Genomic DNA, 21269 nt, shown 5'->3' with positions numbered 1-21269 from the left:
GTGTTTTATTCCCATAAAGGTACAAAAATGCACCTTTGAGGGTACAGTTCAAACCTTTATTTTCTGACAGTGTAGTCTTTATAGAGCAGGGGTCTTCAACCTTTTGTGAGCAAGGGCTACCACAATGATAAAACAATCTGGAGGGCTACTTTTTTGATATAGTATACTCAAAATAAAATCAACAAGAAAAACAAAAAAGTTTTATTTTATTTTACTTGTTGATAAGTTTTATCATTGTTTAAAATGTTAACATGCATAAAAGAAGCACCGATGGTATCGGCCACCGATATGTATCGGCAGATTTGTGATGAATTTGAAACCATCGGCATATCGGCAATGGCATAAGAAAGGCAATAATTTGCATGAAGGCAATAAGTTGCATGTCTGTTGCATAATCCATCATTTTTTTAAATAATTATCAAAATAATTAAATTCTTCCCAAAACGAAATAAAATCTGTACTTTGTCAGACGTGCGAAGGGCTGCATAACAACTAATCGTTTGCAGAATAAAAGTTTTTTTTTGTTTACATCATACATTTGTGTGTGTATTGTGTATAATAATTAGATGTATATATAAATACACAAACATGCATGTGCATATTTAAGAAATATTAACATGTGTATATACATTTTTATATTAATATATAATTTATATTATATATAAATATGAATACTTATACACTTTTTCTTCTTAAAATATATAGACGGTTTCATCGGACGCACGTGGTACACGTCTGGATCCGAACGTTACTTCCGGTTTCGTTTTTTTAATGGTCTGACTGCTAAAATGATCTCTTGAACAAATGCCTCTTCGAAAATAACAAATGTTTTGGTTTCCTAGGTAATCTATGTGTTGTTGTTTTTTTGTTTGTTATATAAATAAACTACGTTTAAAGTTCTTTGTTGTTATTTATTATTAGCGGAGTTTACCAGAAGTTACGTGCGGACCGCGACAGCTGCTTGTTTATGTTGTTACTGCTGAAACCGTCTATACATGCATGTGTTTTTTTATATATGAAGAGTTTCGTTGCAAAACGAGATAACCACAGTTTTTTTATTTGTTCAGAAATCTCGTTTTTTGGTTGTGCATTCCAATTAATTTCAGTTCAACTGCAGTTGGTTTGTTTTGATTTAAACCTTCATAACTTATAAAATACAGCTAAGTAGCACCATAAAATAAAAGAATAACATGATAACATAATAATAAACATGTTTTGACAAAAATAAAAAAAATGGATTTATCTCGTTTTGCAACGAAACTCTTCATATATAAATAATTGTTATTCACAATACACACATATATGATGTAAACAAAAACTTTTATTCTGCAAATGATTAGTTGCGATTAGTTGTTATTCAGCCCTAGAAAAATAGTATGTCACATAGTTAATAACGTGAGAGATTACTCATGCACGTCAGCAATGCGGTCAGAGAAAGAGTATTTCAGAAAAATGTCAGCGGTCCGGGTTTTTTCAAAATCTCGGAAAAAGACCAAAAACCGTCAAAATATTATCTTACTTTGTGCCTCTCTTATTATGTTGGCCAGTTGAATGTTAAATAGATCCAATCTATGTTTAGTAAAAAATATTTGATGCAGAAATAATCTAGCTAATAGGCCAACTGTATAGTATTGTATAAAAGTGTTTAATATCGGTATCAGCCTATAGTTGCCTGTATAAATTGGTATCGGCAAAAAAAAAAAACCATATACATCCCTAAAAAGAAGCCAAAACGAATAAATATGTAATAAATACATATTAAAATTGAGGTTATTAATAGAATTTGTTTTGGCAGGCAACTCACAGATGGGCATCATGTTGAAGACCAATGCTTTTAGACAATAAAATCTCAGGATCACTTTAAAACATGTAAACTTTTCCATTACTTCTTGTGATATCCATTTGAAAATGATGTGGGAATCATCTATAAAACTTTACTGCTAGTGCTACAGTAAACGATGTTAAAGGCCACCTATTAATAAACATACATTTGAATACCTTGCATAGTGCAAATTTCCTTTAACACATCTTACCTTGGCTAAGCTTGCGGTGAATAACACGCACTCAAACATTTCACCCATTCGCTTGAGGAACTCATCCACGTGAGGTCTCTTCAAAACATACACCTACATTTGGACAGAGAAAAGAAACTTGTACTTTACAACTAAGCTTTTTACAGCTTGTGTCTGAAAGAGAAAACCAGCCCGAGATCAAAAACCTGAGACTGAATTAGATCACATGCATGTAATGCTTTCTCAATTCCAGCAGTAGATTTATTACTAAATAAACAAGATTGATTCTACAGTTGACACTTTAGTTAATGACTGGCTTCATACGATTGCAGAGTGAAAAACTTTTACGAGACGCACAAACACGACTCGATTTACAAAAATAAAACTGGGTCAGCGAAGCTCATTTATGAAGCTGGTGGTCTCCTTCCTGACCCAAGTTATCCCGAATAGGCTTTCCTGACATTACAAGCCTATCCTGGATTACTTGAACCAGGCCAAAGCCGGAGGTGGTCAGACATCTTGAAAATCCGGGCGCAATGGTCTTGTGGTTGCCCTTTAAAGGGCCAAGGCGTCGTACTGTCGAAGGAGAGCAGGAGGCACATTTTGAGGAAAGATTTATAGCCTGTGAGTTCTCAGAATCCTGTCAGGGTTTCTCGGTTTCGTCACAGCACCAAAAATAGCAACCTGCTGCTCTGAGCCATCAGCTGAGATGGATGTGATACTGTCAGACAGCAACATTCATGTTAAGCAAGCACATGTAAACAGAAAAAAATGCTTGTTTGAAAGAGCTCTGTTCCACTTTTTTGCTGCCGTGACGATACGCAAAGGTCATAGGTTATGAGTACATCATTCCCTCGCTCTGCACACATCAGTTATCAAATCACAGCCATGTACTGTACCAGGACACTTGAGACTAACCTGATGTACAGTTCCATCAATTTCCACTGGAATGATAAAGTCGGCATTGTTCACTGGCTGGAAAGAAATAAAGAATAAAACTTAAATTAATATTAACACTATTGTGAGGAAAAAAATATAGAAAAGCCAATGTTTATTTGTTCACATCTAGGCATAAAAAGAAAAATGTACACACGGTTACAAAAATCCGGTGGTGCACTTACATACTGTTTTGATGACGTAATGTACACGGACCCTCGCGTATACGTTAAAACAGAAATATGCGTCTAGCTTTAGTAATCTCATTGGTTCTTGAATGTTGTATGATATCATATGTGTGTGTTGTCATAAGACATGTAAGAACCAATAGGAGGATGGTATTTTAATAAAAAAATATATATATTTTTCGTTTTCAACTCTTTGTTTAAGCAAGTCATACATCTGGGATGGCATGAGGGCAAATAAATTATGAGAGAAATGTGGGTGAACTATTCCTTTAAAGACACTTTCAAAAATTGTTTTAAAACAAAACAGACAACAATTGTCTAAAAAACCTAAAAATAAAAACACTGATAATGCTAAAACCAGAAAAGGATGACAGATTTTTTTGGGTGAAGTGTTTCTTTAAGAAGATGTGTTATGTGTTCTGCAGGTAACTGGATCAGGAATTATTAATATGTTGATATTGAGGTTAATGTGCAAACATCCAGCAAGCTCAGTTTTAGTGTTCAGTCTTTTTTTAAATACTCCTATAAACAACAAGATTGATCTTTAAAAGGGTTATGTGTTATAGAGATGTCTCTCTTACAAAGTGAGCTTAAGAAAAGTGCTTGCACAAATATTGAACAAAATGAAATTAGACAAGGAATAACAAATTGTCACTGTGGGAGAATAACATTCCTGTCTGGTTTTCCAAATTTTGCACATTACATTCGGATTATGTTATGCAGCAAGAAACAAATCCATAAACGGACTGAAGCATGTAAACATGTTTGTAAAAACACAAAATGTCAAGACAAATTTTTCATAAATACCAAGTTTAATAAGACAACACTTCTGGTCATTTAATACGTTTCATTCAAATATGCAACAGGTCATCTGAATTTTATTATTTCCACAGTCTAAAAAAAACGCTGACTACACCTACATTTCACTGCAAGTTGTATATTGTGTATAACCGTGTATGTGACAAATAAACTAGAGGTGGACGGATACGCGTTTTTCAGGGCCGATACCGATTATTACAGATCGAGTAGACCGATATTTTGCAGCAATATATCTGGTGTAAAAATGAAACCTATTGTCAATGCTTTGAAACATTTTTAATTCTGACTCTAAAATATTTTTAATTATAACAATCATATTAATAATAAAAAAATAGCAGGAACCACCCATAAACTATATGCGCATAAAAACTATGAAAAAACACTGAATTGAATCAATTAATTATTTTCTGATGATTTAATCGTTGCATACAAAAGTATAACTATTCAGCTGATCATCTTGCACATCAAGGTATTAACTATCTTAAGAATATAACAATTAACTAAATTTGAATTTATATTATGGGCTCTATCATACACCTGGCTCAATGCACGACGCGAGTGTCTTTTGATAGTTTCAACCCTGCGCAATTATAATTTTCACGTTTAGCACCACGTTGTTTAAATAGCAAATACATTTGCGCCCACTTTTGCGCCCATGGGCGTTTTGGTCTGAAAACGAGGTGTGTTCAGGCGCATTGTTGGCCAGTTGCTATTTTGAGGCAACTAAAATAGACTACGCCATTGACCAACTAAAACCTGGTTTAAAGTCAATGCCGCAATATGTTTTTTGTTATTTAAAGAGCGCCTATAAACGGGGACGACAACGCGGGTTTGCTTATCACATACATGAATGCGCAGCAGCACAAAAACGCTTTTTTAAATATGAAAGATTAAAGGATTGAATGTAAAAGATTATTATTGAGTCTCTTGGACATAAATGAGGACCGATTATGAGACATTAAAAGGCGCAAAGAGCTGCTTTAACTGTAGCCTGGTAAGTAAATAAATGCTTTGCTTTAAACAAATGCAAATATTTTTAAATGTTTTTAAATGCTACCTTAAGGATTTATTGTATATGATGACACTGTACCTGTGGATATGGTGAGATGAGAAACATTTTAAGTAATGCTTTTTAAAAATCCCATTGGCATGGCGCTGTTCTAGTGCTTAAACTCTTCAGCTCTCGCACATTTGTAAATTCTTTATCTCTTCTTTATCTAACCTTTTCTTGCATATTTGCAAATTATTTTATGAGATTACAATGATTATGTAGGATATCAATACATTTACAGCAATTAAAAGCCTGCTATTTGTACTTCTATGACTGAAAGAAAACTTTTTTGGATTAAAACCTTTTAAAAGACGTTCAATTTCAATAAAAATGAAAACACCACATTTTTTACATTATTTTTAAACTGGGGTCTTCTTCCTCCGCTTAGTCCGTCATCTAAATAGGGATTAGACATAGCGCCAGCACAACTGGCTTTTAAAGAGGATGAGAGATAAGACTCTCATTGGTTTATTGCACGCTATGCCCATAACACAACCATTACTCATTAGGGAAATATGAACAACCCTTTTCGACTGTGCGCTCGGCGCACAAACCATTTTTCCCGTCGTTAAATTAGCAAAAGTGGAATCGGACATGCCCATTTAGAGCGTGCGCTTTAGACAATGCGCTTAGATCATTAAAATAGGGCCCAATGATTGTAAATAATTGAATTACTTTCATAGCTTCATTGTGTATGTTGTTGAAAAGACTGCAAATGTTTTCATGAAACTATAACATTAATACCATATTACAGGCACACTTAGTTGGTTCAATAGCCTATTGCTTAAGTATATATGTCGCCAAGGCATTTAAGCATAGCTGTGCGTGTATCTGAACATGTATGTGTAATATGTAGGTTGTGAAAAATAACTCAGTCTGTCACTTTTTGCGAGAATCTTGAGAGGCGGCTGTGTGCGCGTGCATGAGCATATTGCTGCGTTTTCTGCTAACTATAAAGTAAATTACAAATGTTTAACATTTGCAATATAGCTTTGTTCTCATTGCATGGGACGTTGTTGTGATATGCATGCTTCCTTTACAATCATGCATGCAACCAATCTTTACATTACAATACAAACGGGCATTTAATTGGTTAAAACAATTTCAAAAAAAATTTCGAAGGAGAAAATGGAAGGGTTTCTATGTTGTTGTGTGGATGTCACATAAAGCAAAGCAAATTAAAGCGGTAAAATCTGATTCCTCACAATACATCTGATGTGAATGTGGCCTATGTGCAATGGTGTTAAATGTTTAGCTGTAACATTCGAGTCAAGTGTATCCAATAACCATGATCTGAGATGCCAACAGCACACATCATGTGACATAGTTTATTCTCACCCACTGCCAGTAATGAACTGTTGGAAAAAGAGGGATCAACACATTGACTTACCTTAAATGAACTGTGGACTAGTGTTTCATCCAGATCAATCACCACACAGATCTTCCCTACATCTTTAGACTTTATTTGTGGAAGAAGTGGCTTGGCTGGGACCTGTAATAAAAATTCCTTGGTAAATAAGTAGCTGTGGTGGTGTTTATAAGAGCAAAGTAAAAACACAATACAGGTTCTTACTTCGCAAATATTATTAAGCAAATCAAAATTATTAAGTAAATAGATTAATAAAGACTGCATTTGCATATCTGTGGTAAACATCATAATTCATTATTAAGACTTAAGGGTGGGTTGCAACAACAAGGCTTAGACTTAAATCTGGTTTAAATAAATGATTACTTAATAATTCTGTTGCACCAAACTTTTTAAATTTTACAGTAAACATAGAGTGTTTGTCTCTGCTTTCATATTTTGAATCTTTATAATACCAATATATGATTTATAATAGTAAAATTACTTTGACAATGATGACAAGAATGTATCGGCTGAAAAAATTCCTGATCGGACCATCCCTAGTGTCAACTATTAAAGATCCCACTATACATCTATTCTATACTGCTGTATGTTGTTTACAGTCACCATGTAATGCATATAAATAGAAAACTCAATTTAAGTGTGGTCACAGGGGCGTATATGGTTTGTTTATGTGTAGTCTATTTTACAGCTGCTTTAACGTGACTCAAGCTATCAGTTTGTAACTATCAATTTTATTAGTTTTACTGATTTGGTTATTTTGTTGTACCCAGATGTTATAAAACATGAAACCTATTCATGTGTATTTTAACTATACTTACCGTGTAAATATTTTAATGAGTAGTTCACCCAAATATGAAATTTCTCTTAATTTATTTACCCTCATTCCATCTCAGATGTAATTCTGTAAATAAAGTAATCCAAGGTTCCAGTGGGTTAATGTGTGAATACTGATATATTCAGGTCAATGACGTGACGTTCATTATTTTGTGTCCGTAATTAAATGTAAAAGGGTTAAAATTTCAAGATAAATTTGCAGATTACTAGCATACATTCTCTTTTTTTCTAAAATTTCTGGTTTTATTTCATTTTGAAAGAATATTTGGGGGATAATTGCAAAAATGTCAATGTGGTGTAACCGGTCTGTGTCAATTGGTGTAACTAGTATTTTTTAAATTAAACTATAAATATGTACATAAAAATGTGGAATAAAATATAATCATCTAGTTTAGTGTAATATGATTTTTTACATACATTTTTACATCATTTGTCAAATATTATTGAAAAAATAGAGTTGTTTTTTAACATATGTCAGGACAAATATTACAAAAACGCATTAAAATTTACATTTAGAAATAACTAATAAAATTATATTTTAAAATTATTATTATTATTATTTTGATAACACTTACATGCCATCAAGGTGGATAAAATATTTAATATTTGTCATTCTTTGGCACAATTGGGGGTTACACCATTTGACATTTTCAGGTCCATTCAGTCTTAACTTTCATAAAAATGGTGCAAATGTAATTTTTTATTGCATAAAATTAACGTAAATACACTGTGCATTGAAATAAACCTGATGCATGTTTTTAAAACGAGTTGTTTTTTTTTACTTCTCATCTTGCCAAACCGTTTTTGTCACCAACCCATATTCTCATGTGTTGTCATATGCAAGTTTCATCACAAGACAAGCAGGAACCAATGAGATTTTAAGTTATCGACATACCGCCATATTTTAATTTAACATGCTGATATGCATGTTTTAAATTATACATAACATACTGATCACTAAATAAGCTGAAAATATGCACTTGTTTCACTTCAGAAATCATATATTAACCCACTTGAGTCTTGGATTACTTAAATGATGGAAGCTTTTTCTAAGCTTGTTGAGCCGCATATAAGAAGAAATATGCATTTGACATCATTTTAGTATAAAATACCTTACGTGTTTAAATGAAGAAAGAAAGTCTTATGCATTTAGGATGGCATGGGGGTGAGTAAAAAGAGAATCTTCATATTTGGGTGAACTATTCCTTTAAATAAAATATTTACTATATAAAAACAATTTATTTGCTGCACTACACAAAACATTAATGTATTTACACAACCTAAAATTACTTGTAACACAGATTTTGGTTATGTCACCCATCCCTAATTAGGTGTATAAGTGGCTCTTTGAGAGCAAACATTCCACTGAGTGATGATCGAGTGACCGACATCAGCTATGGTTACAAACCTGCACAAATCTTCACACCCAACAGGACACAGTATACTGAACCTGAAACTAACTCTGCCCTACAGCTACAGAGTAACATAGCTCGTGACACGCTGACTTTGGGGTTTGAAGTTCACTTCCAGGTCGAAGAGAATGGAGACTACTCTGATTTAAATAACATAATCAGATACGACTTGGAATAAGAATCCTGCATGCATGCTTTATTTAGTTCTGTTGCTACTGACTTTATCCTATATAAAATTTAAAAGTGAGAACTAAAAATTCAGTAATGTTTGGCAAAAACTGTAGACAGATGCAAGCACAAAAGCCAGCATAGATGCTTAACAAAACATGCTTTACAAGAACAACATATCGTCTACACCAGAGGTCTCAAAATCTGTTCCTTGTAAGCTACCGTCTTGCAGATTGAAGCAGCTAATCAATGTGTTCAGGGTTGCTAATTAGGTTGATAATTATAGACGGGTATGTTGGAGCTAGACGGTAGCTCACCAGGGGCAGGGTTGGAGACACATAAAACAAGGTCAAAAATGGTCCCTAGTTGTCACTGGGGCAGTACTCTTTAAAAAGTACACCTTTCCACCTATAGAGTTCATAAGAGTACCTCAGAGGTACATTATGGTTAAGAGGCGAATATACACCATTTAGGTACAAATGTGTAAATATTTGGTACCAATATGCACCTTTGAGGTACTAACAAGGACTCTTTAGGAACAAAATTTACTTTTTGAAAGGGTACTACCCCAGTGACCGTTTTTTTTCCCAGACAGTGTAGGCCGATACATAATTGATTAAACTACTTGAATTGGTATATCTATAATGGGTATAAGTAACTAATAGATACACATGAATATACCTACAATGTGCCTATACAAAACTAATCGGTCGTCACTTACAAAATCCTACAATAATTTACAAGCAAGTGCCTTCTAAGTGATTAAAACTACACGGTACCTGATCTGTGGGTGGAACACAGAATTCACAGTCGCAGAACTCTGAATACTCTTCATCTTCAGACACTTCACTGTCGTCAGAGGAATCAGTCTGCTCTGATGTTGTGCTTTGATCAGAAACTTTAATGAACCCGTCCTGCTCACTATATTCAGGTGCTTCATTTTTTGCAACTTGATGTATAAGCTGCTCTAGCTTTTCACTTCGGTCGCTTTGCTCTGATAGGTCTGCTTCATGGGAATAAAGGACTTCAGAGCTATCGTTCGATTCATTTTGAGACACTGATGACTCTTGCTGACCAACTGAGACGGAACACTCAAGAACAGCAGTGCCATCTTTTGACTCATCTTTGATGAGTTCTTGATTGGCATCATTCCCTTTGCTTGTATCATGTTCCTCAGCACGCACCACAACATCTTCAAAGTCAAACAGAGATCCTTCTTCATCTTCGGAAGTTTCAATCTCTCCACAAGAAGGTCCATGAGCCTCCTCGGTTTCTGTAAAGGTCTCTTCATTTTCAACTACAGTGTCCTTTCTGATTTCCTCGTTTTGAAATCCGTTAAGCTTATTTAAATCCTGACTGTCCTCAGTTCCCAATGTTGGTTCCTTATCAAGCAATTCGGGAGTATCATCTTCATGATACGTAAACGTTTGGTAACAGAACTCGGTGGACAAATCTTCCAAAGAATTTTCTAGTAATGTTTGATGTTCGTAACCTTCAACAGCTGCAACACAAGACACTTGTGCCAGCATACCATCAAGAGGTTCGACGAGCTCTCCATTTTTGTGCCAAGGTTCAATGCCCTTGACTTCTTCAGAATATAGCGTGCAGCAATTCTCACCAATTAAATTAGGCTCGTAAGCTTCGGTTTCATAGACCTCATCTTTAGCACAAGACTGATGGATCTGACATGGATCTATGGGGAGTCCGACCAGAACAACTTCAGCATATGTTTTACTGCTTTTCTGTCCTGTGACTTTCCTGTCCTGTTCTTCAGAATCAATTTCACAAACATCTAATGCTTCCTGTGTATATGTGTCAAAGGTCGTTTCATCTTCAGGGTACTCTTGCGACTGATCACTATCCTCTGTAAGACTGAGATGTTTTACCTTATCTGAGAAGATTTCAAATGATTCTGACTCATCAGCAAAACTTGTGAACGATTCATCGGTTTCAGAGCTGTCTTGACTTTTACTGTCAATGCAGTCCGAATACTCTTCCTCGCTTGATTCATCTGAAGAACCGCCTTTAGTTACTGCATCTAGAGAGTTATGAACATTTGGGTGCAGTACAAAGGTTCTTTCCCCATCACTATCAAGCGGAAAACATTGCGGTTTCATCCCTTGCTCACTATCAGAACACATTTTACACAACTTAGTTGCCCGAACTTCAGGCACAAAGCATGAATCAGATTCAGGAGTTTTAAAATCTTCACTGGACTGACTGACCTCAAGATCTGCAGATTCTTGATTGTGTCTCAAAAGATCTGTAAGAAACTGAGAGAGCCACCTATCCTCAAAAGTTGCCATTGAGCCAGAAAACAGGGCATCACATGCAGATGGCTTCCTAATTTCAGAACTGTTGCTCTGGTTTTCTTTGGGTAGTTCAGAGCTGTGAAAGACAGACCGTTGTGCTGTTGGCAAGTCAGCAAGTCTGCTTTGATGTGGGCTCTCCGACCGGTTAGTAGGCATAGAGGAACTGCATTGTTCCCGATCGTCACATTTCTCAAAGCGTGCTCCACAACTTGTGCATTGTTCTAAAGTTGCAACACATGCAGCACGGTCTTCAGAGGATTCGTTTTGCTCAAAATGTTGGTTACATTCCTGCTTAAACAGCTGTCGTTTCTGTGAAGTACCTTCAGTGGCACAACATGTCCGGCTACAATCTACGGTCTCTTCAGTGCAACAGTCTGGGCTGTGTAGTGTCGCTCTGTCATCAGGGGTGTCCATTTGCCCAGTAACCCGTGTTTGCTCAAGGGACACACAGTGGTCAGATAGCATGCTTTGTTTAGAGACTTGACACAGATCCGGGGAATCAAAATCTATGTCATGGTATTCAGCGGGCTTGTTTTGATCATTCAGCGTACACTCTTTATGTGTGTTCAGTTCAGCTACTATGTTTTGACCAGATAGGCTGTATTCTTCAGATAAGGATCCTTCATATTCAGCATCACATCCTGAAATGGTTTCATTATCTAATAGATCTAATCGAAAGGAGTCAACAGCTTCATTTTGATCGGGGTCCATATCAGATAAATTGAACTGTTCCTCATCATCATCTTGAGAATACTCATAAACATCTTGGTTCATCTCAGATAAATTTAACTGCTCTGTGTCATCTTCTTGTAAATCCTCATAAACATCCGAGTTAATCTCTGATAAATCTAACTGCTCTGTGTCATCTTCTTGTAAATACTCGTAAACATCCGAGTTCGTCTCAGATAGATTTAACCGTTCTGTCTCATCTTCTTGAAAATACTCATAAGCATCTGGGTTCATCTCAGATAAATCCAACTGTTCTGCTTCGTCTTGAATACAATCACAAATATTTATGTCAATCTCAGGTAAATTTAACTGTTCTGTATCATCTTCTTGAAAATACTCACTAACATCTGGGTTCATCTCAGATAAAAATAATTGTTCAGCATCTTTTTCAGAAATCTCACTTTGATCACTGGGCTCAAATGGCATGTTAAACTCATCAGCTTGGCTTATTTCAACCAAGTCAACCGAAACCAACGTCTCAAAAGACTCACTGTGCTCAGAGCAGCTGTCCAACAAAGAGCTATATCCGGATGAACTAGACTGATCAGAATATTCACCATTAATTTGACTATTTTCATAGCAAAGTCCATCAGATTTGTCTAACCCAATTTCCTTTTGGTGCACAGAGGTGTGAATAGGCGTCTCTCCATCTGAAAAGTCTGCACAGAGTTCAGCAGCTTCTTCCAAAGACTGGCTTTGCTTTTTAAGATCTCCTTGTTTGGAGACCTCAGAAGGACCGAAGCACAGTTCAGCAGGCATTTGACCTTCCAAGTGCTCGCAAATAAAAAAACAGAAGATTCCAGGTATTCTGTGATGTTGCTTTCAACAAAAGACTTGCTTTCTCCAAAACATTGGTAAAGGTCAGAAGATCTGTAACACTCCAAGCATTCTCCCGTAGGTGTGGAGTCAGAGATTGTGCTTGCAGCGAGGGCTCACAGAACTGAAGGGATTTGGTAAGCCCACAGCCTGCCTGAGACACCAGCAGCAGTGTGCACGTTGACATGACGGAGAGGTTGAGACTTCACTGAACCCCGCTCCCAGCCCGCCTTCAGGAGACGTACCGATTATTTTTGGTGCTTCAGAGACGTGACAAATAACCGTGGCATATCAAATCACTATAAAAAGCTGAAGTAAGGCATAAATCTGAAGCTGACACCTAGAGCGTCTTGACACCCAATCTGCGTGTAGATGTTCGCAGTCGTGTTTATTTCTCGGATAATAAGTTACTTAAAGGTAACGTGGATATGTGCCAAACATTTTTGGCAAAGGCACTTATGATTTAGAGAATTCAGATAGTTTTTCATTTTGCTAAATCAACGTAGTGTCCATTTAAAGTGGATTTCTTTGTTATTTGGTGATGTTTATAATAATTTTTACCCCAATGCAAATGAGATTTATGCGGCACATTCAACTGAACATGTAAACAGAAAAAGAATTGCGCAAAACAAACATGAGGTTTTTGTTTCCTCACTATTGCAGTGGATCATGTGGCTCTTACCCACAAGCTGACCAGTACACAGAAAATACAAAAATTAGGTGAAAGGGAGGACTTAGCAAAACCTAAATAAACTCTTACTTTTGAAACGGTTCCATTTTCCTCCACCAGCAGAGGGGCGTTGTTATTGACGGGTACGTGATCCGTTTCGTCATGACACAGGCAGCAGAAGAGACTGCGGAAAATCCCACGACTGCGGGGTTTCTTCGAAGAGGATGCAGGATGTGGAGGGGTACCTAAGAAACGAAAACCATATTATTTCACATGTATCGATACCCGCTTTTCAATGCCACATCTCTGCATACCCGACTAGTTCTGACAGCTTATACTTCACAACAGGGTTACTTGATATTATATATCTTTAATCAGATGCACACGTATAACGTCTGGAAATAACCGTTTTTAAATATCTTCAAAACGTATACCAACGTCATAAAAATGTATTACATTAAAAGGCTAATAATGCATCTTTGCAAAGTGTCAGTAAGGACAACCAAGGAATATACTTATGCCGTTTTTACACTGCATATTATGGCTCGAAGCGGCTCAGTACAGCTCACTTTTGGTCTTTTTGTACCACCTCGGATGAGGTTTCAAGTGAGTCATATTGATACTAAAATGTGACATGTAAATAAAGCAGATCACTGATCTATAATCCCACCCACTTTAAGGCAATACTAAACTGAAAAGGAAACCAAGCCAAAATAAAGCGTGCCGATCCGAGCTGCGTTTGCGTCAAGCTTAGTCCTAGCACGCAATGGAAAAGCGCCATAAATTTTAATTTAAAAACCTAAACATTTATTGTAAATTAAGATTTTTCTTTTTGATTACATTTTTTTCTTTTTTTCAATTAGACTTATTATAGCTAAATCAAAAAGTGAAAGTGTACTTTAAAAAGTGCAAAATCCATACATTAAGCTTTACTTATATAATCTTTAAAGGACAAGTTTGGTATTTTACACTTAAAGCCCTGTTTTCAGATTGTTTATGATGAAATAGAACGGTTTTGACTGAAATTTTGACATATGATGCTGGCCTTGCATCTTTTGCAGCGATTTTTGTGTGAGCATATCAGTGAACACCCCTGACCACTCGGTGAGTTTCACGTCTTTGTAAACGAAAGTTTAATGCATTTTAGGAAGGATATGTCGAAATTTCAGTCAAAACCGTTCTATTTCACCATAAACAATCTGAAAACAGGCCTTTACGGAGTGCACAATGTTTGAAAAACGCTTTGGAAAAGGAGACGGGCCGACTACCAAAACACACTTATAGCCAAACAACAGTAAGGAGCGTGTCTACTAATCGACATCCTTGCCGGATTGCGTATGTGTGGGGCGGGTCTTTTAAAAGAAGGTCCAGATTCTATTGCGGTAGGGGCGTGTTTGTTTAGGTCAGGGATTCCCAAAGTGTGGTACGCGCACCCCCAGGGGTACGCAAGCTGCCACCAGGGGGTGCGTGAGAGGAAAAATGTAATGGCGGTCTGTTTCTTTAAGTGGGATTTTTCCATACAATAAATATAATAAATAAAAAAATGAACAGTAAACATTTCCTTTGTAATTGCTTTTATTTTAAATAAAAACTTTATTAGTTTTTGAAAGAAACGTAGAAGCCAGCTGCTGTCTTTTTCTACACACTGCTCTTCTGTTATGCACTGCAGCCGCTATATGCGTGCTAACTCATTTCATTCATTCCATATATATTATAAATATGCTTAACTGGCTAAAATGGGATGTCTTATGATAAAGTTGTTAGTCACGAAGGAGGAGAGGGACCAAAAGAGAGAGACTTTTTTATGGCAAAAATAGAAATAATGAAATGTGACGAGACATGGGCGCGTCTAATGCACAGGATACGCAAGCAATGTGTTTTCATGCATGGTAGAGAGACCGCCAATGAAATATAAAATAAAATACATAAATACTTACAGACACTGCAGAGAACTTATTAAAAGCTTTCATTTAATTTTGTTTGAAAATTGAGCTGTTATAATGAATCTGCAAACAATTATACACCTTTTGTGCGAACATTTAAGGCTTTCGTTAAAGTGTTTGATGGGTCTGCACGTGACGCAGGCATCTTGAGGGAGAGCGCTCCGGTAAACATGAGGAATGCTCTCATATGTCATCTATTAGCTGACGGCAGTAAGTGTAAGTTTTTTACTATAGTTAACTCGAATGGCGTCTAAATATCACAGTGGTTAAACGCATACACGGGGGCACGCATCATCTATGCTGAGCGTAGCTGCGTCTGGTCGTAGTTTCAGATGGTGCAACAGGCGTAAATATTTTTCACAATGTTCAACGTAGCTAAGCCCGACGTAGGACTTACACCCAACTTCTTAACGCTGGTGCAACCGGCCCCTAGTTATTTGCGCATGATTAAACACGAGTCTGTATGTCGAGTAAACAAAGCTTATTTACGGTTTTTTTTTTTTAGTGGGGATTGGGGGTACGCCAACCAGGTTGGGACATAGAAGGGGGTGCGCAGGAAAAAAAGTTTGGGAACCCCTGGTTTAGGTGATTTCAAATATCAACATTGGCTTTCAAACACTGTGCACTCCGCCTTTAAGTATAAAATACCGAACTTGTCCTTTAATTTTTCGATTTTAAGCCTTAAATAAAAAAAGTAGCAATTTTTAAATAGTAAAACGTCTTAAATGTCAAAATTGTATTTAGGGATGTGCTGTTGAGTTGCAATTTTGACACAGATTAATAAACTACTTTTGATCTTAAACGTTAGACCCTGACGAGTCTTAACATGATTTGTTATAAACCTAACAAATAAGACATTCATGTAATAATATGACAGTGATAGGCTATACATGCGTTGTTACTGACATAAACAAAGACCTGTATTTCCAACTTACTTTAAAACAGATGCAACTGTGGGTTATTACTATTATACATCATGAAAACCCAACAACACAAAGACAATCTCATCTATATTCCAGGACGTCACATGACTCCCGCTGCCATGTGCTATATGCCGCAACTGACCTTGCTTTTAACCAAGCTGGTCGCATGGTGGAAAAAGCACCTAATTTTATAAGCACGCAGCTTGTGCTGTATGCAGAAGAAATTCTTGACTTTATAAACGCAAAGCTCACGCTGTATAAAGCAGACGGTGGTGCGGGAGCATGTGATAGACCAACTAATCAATAACGAATTTCATTATCGATTATTATTGATTGTATCGATTAGTTGTTGCAACCCTACTTTAAAGCAAAATATTTTTTACAGTAGAAAACGGCACATATGGATTTCAGAAAGGGTGGAGAACAAAGAGGCTTTCATCAATTGAAAACACATGTCTGTCACACCCACGAGTTCCTAAAACGTATTTTAAAATCTGAGCTTTATAAGAAGATAAAATAAAATAAGGTAAAAAAAATTGTGCCAAAAAACTCCTGGCTGCTAATAAGCCAGAAATGTATCGCCAAACACAGCAGGCAGAGGCCAAGTATCCCTGAATGGTGACAAATAACAGGGAATCCACGTGATTACAGATCTATGTTGGGCTCAGGGCAGATGAGCCCAGCAAACTATCTGAGTGACTTACAAGAGCGAACAGCAGTGACGAAAGCTACTCTTTGCTAGACAAAATCTTTGACAAATTAGGCGGCAACCGAGAGAGCAAAGGAAGCTGTCAACAGGAGGGATTAGCATGACGATCAAAATTCAAACTAAAAGCTCATGTATCCAACCAAGACGTGACACGCTGGTATGTACAGAACATAAAGTACTTTTAATGTAGTTACATAGGACATATTAGGTGGATGGTTACATAAAGTGTTCGGAGGTGGGAGGTGTTTACATTTTGGATCATCATTCTTTATTAAACTTATTTCTCAATTTCTCCCTTAAAACCAAACTTAACTCAAACACCACATGCAATGTGATGCCAACCAATCATCAGGATATAAAACATCTCTCTTAACCTTCAAAACATAAAACATACAAAGACATGTCAACCGTATTATATTTTAGACACCCAGCTCTCACTCTAACCACAAACCCACTTGACTCCCACATAAAAACTCGAAGAATCTGACAGGTCATAATATTGAAACACTGTACAGTGAGCCCACCTGCATCCAGCATAATGGGCACAAAGGTGGCAAGTAAACAAATGAGAGGAATAAAAGGGGTGGGGGAGCATAAAGAAAAACAGTTTTGCACATGCACTTTTCTAATATTACACATCAGTGGGGTTTAAATACACCCTGCGGGCAGCTGCTTACAGAGGTTGGTGATGGCACTCTACACAAATATAGACTTGGTCATTTACGGCACTCGGTTTGAGCCATAAACAGAATTGGAAAACAAAACTTTGTTGTGCTCCCAGTTGGGGACAAAAACAAATAGCATGACCGTATGTTTATCTCTGGAGTATATGTGATAACTTGATGAATAACATAATTAAAGGATAGATGCCGAAGCATTTTGCGCTATTAGCATAGAGCAACTTGTAAACAACTTTGATCAAAGAATGGCTGAGATTGAGGAGTCTTATATGTGCAGCAATAAACCATAGCATCAAATATTTTATTATTTATTGTTATTAAATATGCCTTTGGCAGACACTTATTCAAAGTGTCTTCAACTACTCAGATTTTAAAATTGCAAACACAATGCGGGCCAAACTTTTACCCTTATTATTACCCATTTATATATATAATAGGTAATAATATGGGTAAAAGTTTGGCCCGCATTGTAATTCCAATTTTAAAATCTGAGTGGTATATATATAAAATGTGCAAAAGTCTTAGACCACCATGCCAGAATTAGATTTGATCATATATAAACAATTATATATGATCACTATAACATTGCAAAAACAACAAATCTAATTCTGGCATGGTGGTCTAAGACTTTTGCACATTATTTATATATATATATATATATATATATATATATATATATATAAATAAATAATGGGCACAAAGGTGGCAAGTAAACAAATGATATTTATATATATATAATGTGCAAAAGTCTTAGACCACAATGCCAGAATTAGATTTGTTGTTTTTGCAATGTTATAGTGATCATATATAATTGTTTCTCAGTCTCTCAGTCTCTTTAATAAAAAATAAATCCAGAAAATGTGTATAAGTATTAAAAACTGTATAAAACTGTAAGCTGAAGTGTCAAGTTTTTAGGGTAAACTCGCCTTCCACTTGAGCAATAGCAGGAAACTGAAGTATCTCTTAAACCTAAATAAAATTAAATCCTAATTTCTAATTTTAAAGAAATTAGTCTTTTTACTTCATGCTGCTCAAAGATGCTCAAGATGTGTTTAGTGCCAAGACAGGTCACACTAAGCACTGACTATGCCTAAAGATGACATTTAGTCCTGAAAATGTAATGTTTTAAAATTTAAATTTTTGTACATATTTCCTGTATTTTCTGTTTGTATCTTATTAAAATAGATTGAAAAATAGATATGCATGGACATTAAAACTTCTGATACAAAAATTTGGTGGCGGTGGCCTAAGACTTTTGCACAGTATTATATATTTTAACTTTGACCTATATATACTTTTTGTTATAGAATATTAAAACAACATGCATTTTCAAAAAAGTATTTTGCCTTTTACTGAAAACGAACTTTCTTTTTTAATATTTTAAAAACAATTTCTGTTTAACATTGCAAAAGCCAAATGTTAATAGTTCAACATTGCACAAAACTTATTTTGTTTATACATTTTACAACATTTCTCCTCATGACTAAAATTGCACTTCCTGTTTTCTTTTTTAATATTTTAAAGGTATATAGGCTAAAGCGCTTATCAAACTTTTTTTATGCATCCAAAACTCAAATCGGATAGGATAATTACACACCCGCAGATGGTTGGCACACCCACGCAGCCCCTTTCCGACTCTCCTTCCGCTTTATTGGCCGTCATTTGTCATGTACAATGGAAAGGTAAAAGTAACCACACTGATTTTAAATCAGACAAAGATGACCGGCGGGCCGGATAAACATGATTGGAGGGCCGCATTTGGCCCGTGGGCCACCAGTTGACTAGCCCTGATCTATAGGAATACAACGTTTTTATTTTATACGCTCGTATCTTTATCCGTATTGGCTGACATATTTAGGTGTGTTAGCCTTTACATTTATTATTTCTTTAAATGCATGTTGTTGTAATAAACACAACACTATCATAACAACAATCATTTTCCATGTTAACAGTTTTCATGCATTTTAGATTTAAAATAATTTAAAATATATTATAATATTGACATCTAAATTCACTTAAAGGGATAATTCACCCAAAAATGAAAATTCTGTCTTCATTTACTCATTCTAATGTTGATACAAACCTGAACACATTTCCTTGTTCTGATAAACCGAAAGGAAGATATTTTGAGAAGCCCCATTGACTTCCATAGTATTCTTTTTTCCTGCATGGAAGTCAATGGGGCTTCTGATCGGTTTGGTTACAAACATTTCTCAAAATATCTTGCTTTGTGTTTTGGGGGTGTACTATCTCTTTAGCATTATTGCACATCATAGAAAATATTCTTAAGAATCATTAAACCTTGATTAGGCATTATTGAAAAACAATAACAAAATCAACAGTTTTTGTTATTATTTTCTGACAAAAATGTATAGATTTTTAATATATTATAATATACAATATAAAACTTTGTATAAATTTCTTTACTGCTACGTATGGTATTTTAGTTTGGACAGCAAAAGAAGAAATTCATTCACAGATATAATCAGATATAATTTCTACAAACATTTTCTATCTGAATTTCTATCATAAAGACTTTCTTCTTAAATCACTACTGGTATTGAGGCTACATGGTTTTGTATGGCAGTATCGATTCCACTCAGGTCAACAGGTCCAGACAGTTTAATGTGGTTTGTCTAGGACTTCATGCTATTCCAAACCCGACGGATAGAGGACACTCAGAGCTCGACTTTACGATTGTGACATGCGTCCCATACTACAAATCACAACTTGTAAACCACCCCTTGGGAGCAAAGGATAATGAATCTGAAAAAACATTTTGCATACTAAACAATTCCTATTTTTAACTACATTTACATTCACACTTATGTGTTTTTTATCCAAAGCGCTTACAGTGCATTACAAGATATACATTTTTATCAGCATGTGTGTTCCCTGGATTCGAAGCCATGACCATTTGCACTACTAATTGTCTAACTGAGCTACAGTGCTGCTCATTATCATTCATATTTTTTATGATATACTATGCATTTATTAATGTTCACGGTTTTGCTTTGAAATGGCTCAGGAGTTCTATTGAAAAAATTTACTCATCACTTATCCTTAAAGGACACAGACATTTTTTAAAGGCTCATTTAAACTGCTGAATCAAACTTTCCAACCCAAGCACCAATTTTAAACCTGAGACGCTATTAAAATATCTTCGTCTTAACAGTCCTGCAGTCGCGAGTCCATGAGCGAGGTGTAAAAAATAAAACCCTGGCTGTCATATCTGATACCCTTCTAATATTCACAACGCTGCTTACTTTTTCAACAACCCTAATAAAGTCATAGCAAATGTAAATGTGACCCTGGACCACAAAACCAGTCATAAGGGTCAATTTTTTTAATTGAGATTTATACATCATATGAAAAATCTAATTATTGAGAAAATCGCCTTTAATGTTGTCCAAATAAAGTCCTTAGCAACACAAATTAAAAAAGTTAAATACATTTTTGATATTTTTCAGTAGGAAAATACCTTCATGGAACATGATCTTTACCTTATACTAATAATTTTTGGCTTTAAAAAAATTATATTTTTGACCCATACAATGTATTGTTGTCTATTGCTACAAATATACCCATGCTACTTATGACTAGTTTTATGGTCCAGGTTCACATATTATAAACTGGGGATGCACAATGCTTTTTCTGAAGGCCGATGAAGTTAAGCTCCAACTTTACAGTTACATTTC

The 21269-nt window shown here is 35.7% G+C and overlaps 1 protein-coding gene across 2 annotated transcripts in view; it reads right to left on the bottom strand.

Annotated features, from left to right (window-relative positions):
* The window catches only part of ctdsp1 (CTD (carboxy-terminal domain, RNA polymerase II, polypeptide A) small phosphatase 1), a 35379-nt gene that overhangs the window by 4024 nt on the left and 10086 nt on the right, over positions 1-21269 (bottom strand). The window contains exons 2-5 of one of the 2 annotated variants that reach the window (XM_055215512.2): positions 13407-13561; positions 6397-6498; positions 2931-2987; positions 2034-2126 (exon numbers count right to left, since the gene is read on the bottom strand). In XM_055215512.2, coding sequence (XP_055071487.1) covers positions 2034-2126; positions 2931-2987; positions 6397-6498; positions 13407-13561 — 407 coding nt within the window. Of the gene's footprint in view, positions 1-2033; positions 2127-2930; positions 2988-6396; positions 6499-9568; positions 12881-13406; positions 13562-21269 lie in introns of those variants that run through there. The other variant, XM_055215511.2, reaches the window with a different exon arrangement.

Source organism: Misgurnus anguillicaudatus, chromosome 17 (genome assembly GCF_027580225.2).
Source record: "Misgurnus anguillicaudatus chromosome 17, ASM2758022v2, whole genome shotgun sequence".
In the NCBI taxonomy this organism is placed as follows: Eukaryota; Metazoa; Chordata; class Actinopteri; order Cypriniformes; family Cobitidae; genus Misgurnus; species Misgurnus anguillicaudatus.
This window is presented reverse-complemented; position numbering and strand designations above follow the sequence as displayed.